General features: G+C 34.6%; 1 protein-coding gene across 1 annotated transcript; it reads right to left on the bottom strand.

The window, feature by feature from the left end:
- Positions 1-726: 726 nt before the first annotated feature.
- LOC118026470 (olfactory receptor 2A12-like) lies at positions 727-1,744 on the bottom strand. The gene has a single exon (XM_035029326.1). The coding sequence runs from the start codon at positions 1,690-1,692 to the stop codon at positions 727-729; it is 966 nt and encodes a 321-aa protein (XP_034885217.1). The 5' UTR covers positions 1,693-1,744.
- Between the last annotated feature and the right edge of the window lie 1,713 nt (positions 1,745-3,457).

Raw genomic sequence — 3,457 nt, 5'->3', positions numbered from 1 at the left:
GATAGTCAATATTCTATGCATGGTCTAAATAAATTACTTAATGGCTGTCAAAAAACATGTGAGAAAATAAAATACACCTTACAATAAAATTGCTAAAGTTTAAAGTCTTGGATCAAAGGATATAGAATTTACAGCAAGGTAAGAAGGTTTTCAAGAAAGAATTGATGTAGAAAGTGACAATTGACTTGAGTTTTGCAATACTCATATTAAATACATTTCTGAGATAGGAATTACTTGAGAAATTGTACAAGTTTGAGGGGATGTAGTGAGGTATTCAAAACACTAGAATTGGACAGATGTGTGAGGAATTATCTGCTTAAAGATGAAGAGATGAATCATAAATTATAATTTCATAGACTGAGTAAAGGGTAAATAAAGAGAATGCTATGACATTTGACTAATAAGGAAAAATGTGTACAAATATCATAAGGTAATTAATTATAAAATATAGAGTCTATGTGAAATTATGGAATCCAAAACCTACCTTGAAATTTCAATTCCATTTTTTCTCATAAGTTATACCTGCATGTTGTTTAGTAAAGAACTGATATATAGCAATATTTAATAAAATAATATAATCTGTTAACATTAGTCATTAAACATTAAAAGGAAGGTCACAAAAGGGTGTCTGTAATGAATGATATTGTATATTTGCAATAATTCTTACATAGTTGTAGCTAATTAAGTGACTGTTTTTAAAGAGTATATTAAAGTATAAAATTCTGTCTACTGGCATCTCAAGATAGTAATCATTTGCCTTTGGGACACTGACAATCTTTCTAATACTCTCTTCAAGGCTCCATTCACTTCCTTGTTCCTAAGACTGTAGATTAATGGGTTCAAAGCAGGATTGATGACAGCATAGAATAAGGAGATTAATTTATCACCCTCAGCTGAATATAGAGATTTGGGCCTCATGTATGTGAACATACCTGTCCCATAATAAATGGTCACCACAGTCAGGTGAGAGCTACAGACAGAGAAAGCCTTTTTCCTACCCTCTGCTGAGTGCATCCTCATCACAGCAACCAGTATGCGTAGGTAGGAGAGAGTAATAAGAAGGAAGGGGAGCAACAGGGTACCAGATGCACCTATCACCATCAAAGTTTCTTGCAGGGATGTATCAGCACAGAACATATGAAGAAGAACAGGTACTTCACAAAAAATATGGTCAACAATGTAAGGGCTACATAAGGGAAGTATGGTGAAGTAGAGGGGCACCACTGAGGCAAAGAAGCTGATGGTCCATGCCCCCACAGCAAGCTGCACACACACAGACCAGTTCATGATGAGCAGGTATCGTAGAGGGTAACAAATGGCCACATAACGGTCCAGAGCCATGATTGCCAAAACAATGCACTCAGCTGCTCCCATTAACAGAGAGATGTAGGTCTGGGCAAGACAGAGTTTGTAAGAGATAACTTTCTTAAGAGCAAGGAGGTTGAAGAGCAGCTTGGGGACCACAGCTGTGGTGTAAAATATGTTGAGAAAGGCCAAGTGGCAGAGGAAAAAATACATGGGTGTCTGGAGACAGTAATCAATTACCACCAAAGTGATAATAGCTGTGTTTCCAAAGAGATTGACCAGGTAGACCCCAGAGAAAAGGAAGAAGAGGGGTATCTCAACTTGAGGGTGGTTGGAAAATCCAACAAGGACCAACTCAGTGATGGTGCTTAAATTTTCCTGAGCCATGTTGAGTGCCAGTGTTAAACTGATAATGTGAGCAGAAGAAATGTGCTTTGAGAACAAAAATTATAGTGAAATCACAAAGACACACTAATTCTTTAACATCATCAAGTACCATTCCATTGTGTGCATTCAATAACTTAAGGACTAAATTATCTCTTTTTTGAAAACCTCCTTACATTCATGATGAAGTTTGAAAAATACTTTCATATGCTAGAATAAAACAAAAATATTCATTAACACAAAACCACAAACATGCATACACAGATATAGACACACACATACAAATTGTGAATAAAGTTTTGGTTGTTCCTGTACAGACTTTGCTTATATGTACAGAGCAAGTTTTTAAGAAGTACTGATTTTTTTTTATGTTAACATTTCTTGTTTGGAGTACAGAAGCTTATAATAGAACCTTCCAGAATTTTCTGAGATGACTATAAAAATATGAAATGGCCATTAGAAATATCTTATATGAAGTCACAGGACAGTAGTGAGTTTGTCAAATTCACTAAAGTGGAAGAGATGGATATAGAATTCAGATAATTCTGGTAACTTGATTGTAATCCCCAAATGCTTGTCACTGTTCATGTTTCCAATGCAGAGATGAGAGTTTCATATAGATGTACACAACCTTTCACTCACAGGAATATGTCATGAATGCTTCAGGGTGTAGAGAAAAATTAAGGCACATATTAATATAGACTCACTTGTAAATCAATCTGCAACACCATTAAAAACATATGCCTTCGGGGGGGAAATCGGAGGGGTAGACCAACCATGAGAGACGATGGACTCTGAAAAACAAACTGAGGGTTCTAGAGGGGAGGGGGTGGGGGGGTGGGTTAGCCTGGTGTTGGGTATTAAAGAGGCCATGTTCTGCATGGAGCACTGGGTGTTGTGCACAAACAATGAATCATGGAACATTACATCTAAAACTAATGATGTAATGTACAGGGATTAACATAAGAATAAAACAATTAAAAAAATATATGCCTTCGGTATGAGGAATAAATGAACTATCCAACTTATTTTAATTTTCACGTTACATTGTTAATCGTTCTGCTTTAAGTAATGCATACCCAGTCTCTTCCAAATTATACTTACAAATATTTTTAAAATCATATTCATTGTAGTCCCCTCCCAATATACGTAAATTTAGACCATTTTATTCTTCCAGATCACACTCAATATCCACTCTATATCTCTTTGGTTCCTCCAAATTGAATGACATTAATTATGTAAAGGTTATAACATGATAAATAATAACAGCAGAATTGGGTAACTGAAGTAATTCTAAACCATTTTATCTACAATAAAATGAAAATCATACTAACAATACAATAGTAAAGATAGAGTAATTGTAAATTTGCTGCCTGACATTGTTATAAATTTCTTATTTGGATTAATTTAATTTACACAAATAACCATATAATGTGGGTTTTATTTTTACTTCCATTCTACAATGGAAAATTGTACTACAATGATTATATTCTCTTGCAAATTATCCAAAATTAGTTATTGATGAAACTAGGGGCCAAAGCAAGAGAGGATGACTTTGATTCACATTCAGCAATATATCTCACCCTTAAGAAAGGTAGAAAACTCAAAATGACTTGTTTATTTACCATTTGGAGATTGTAGTCTTTCCTGATTGTTTATAAAAGATTTTTCCCAAAGATGATGACAACTTGAGTCTTCAGAGAGAAAGGATAAAAAAGGGAATGGGAATCTGTTCCTTGTGCAAATTCACTCATATTTTATTATTCAT

This window comes from Mirounga leonina, unplaced genomic scaffold, assembly GCF_011800145.1.
Source record: "Mirounga leonina isolate KUSES-001 unplaced genomic scaffold, KU_Mleo_1.0 Mir_239, whole genome shotgun sequence".
NCBI classification, from domain to species: Eukaryota; Metazoa; Chordata; class Mammalia; order Carnivora; family Phocidae; genus Mirounga; species Mirounga leonina.
The sequence above is the reverse complement of the archived record's forward strand: the minus strand, read 5'-3'. Positions and strand labels throughout refer to the sequence as shown.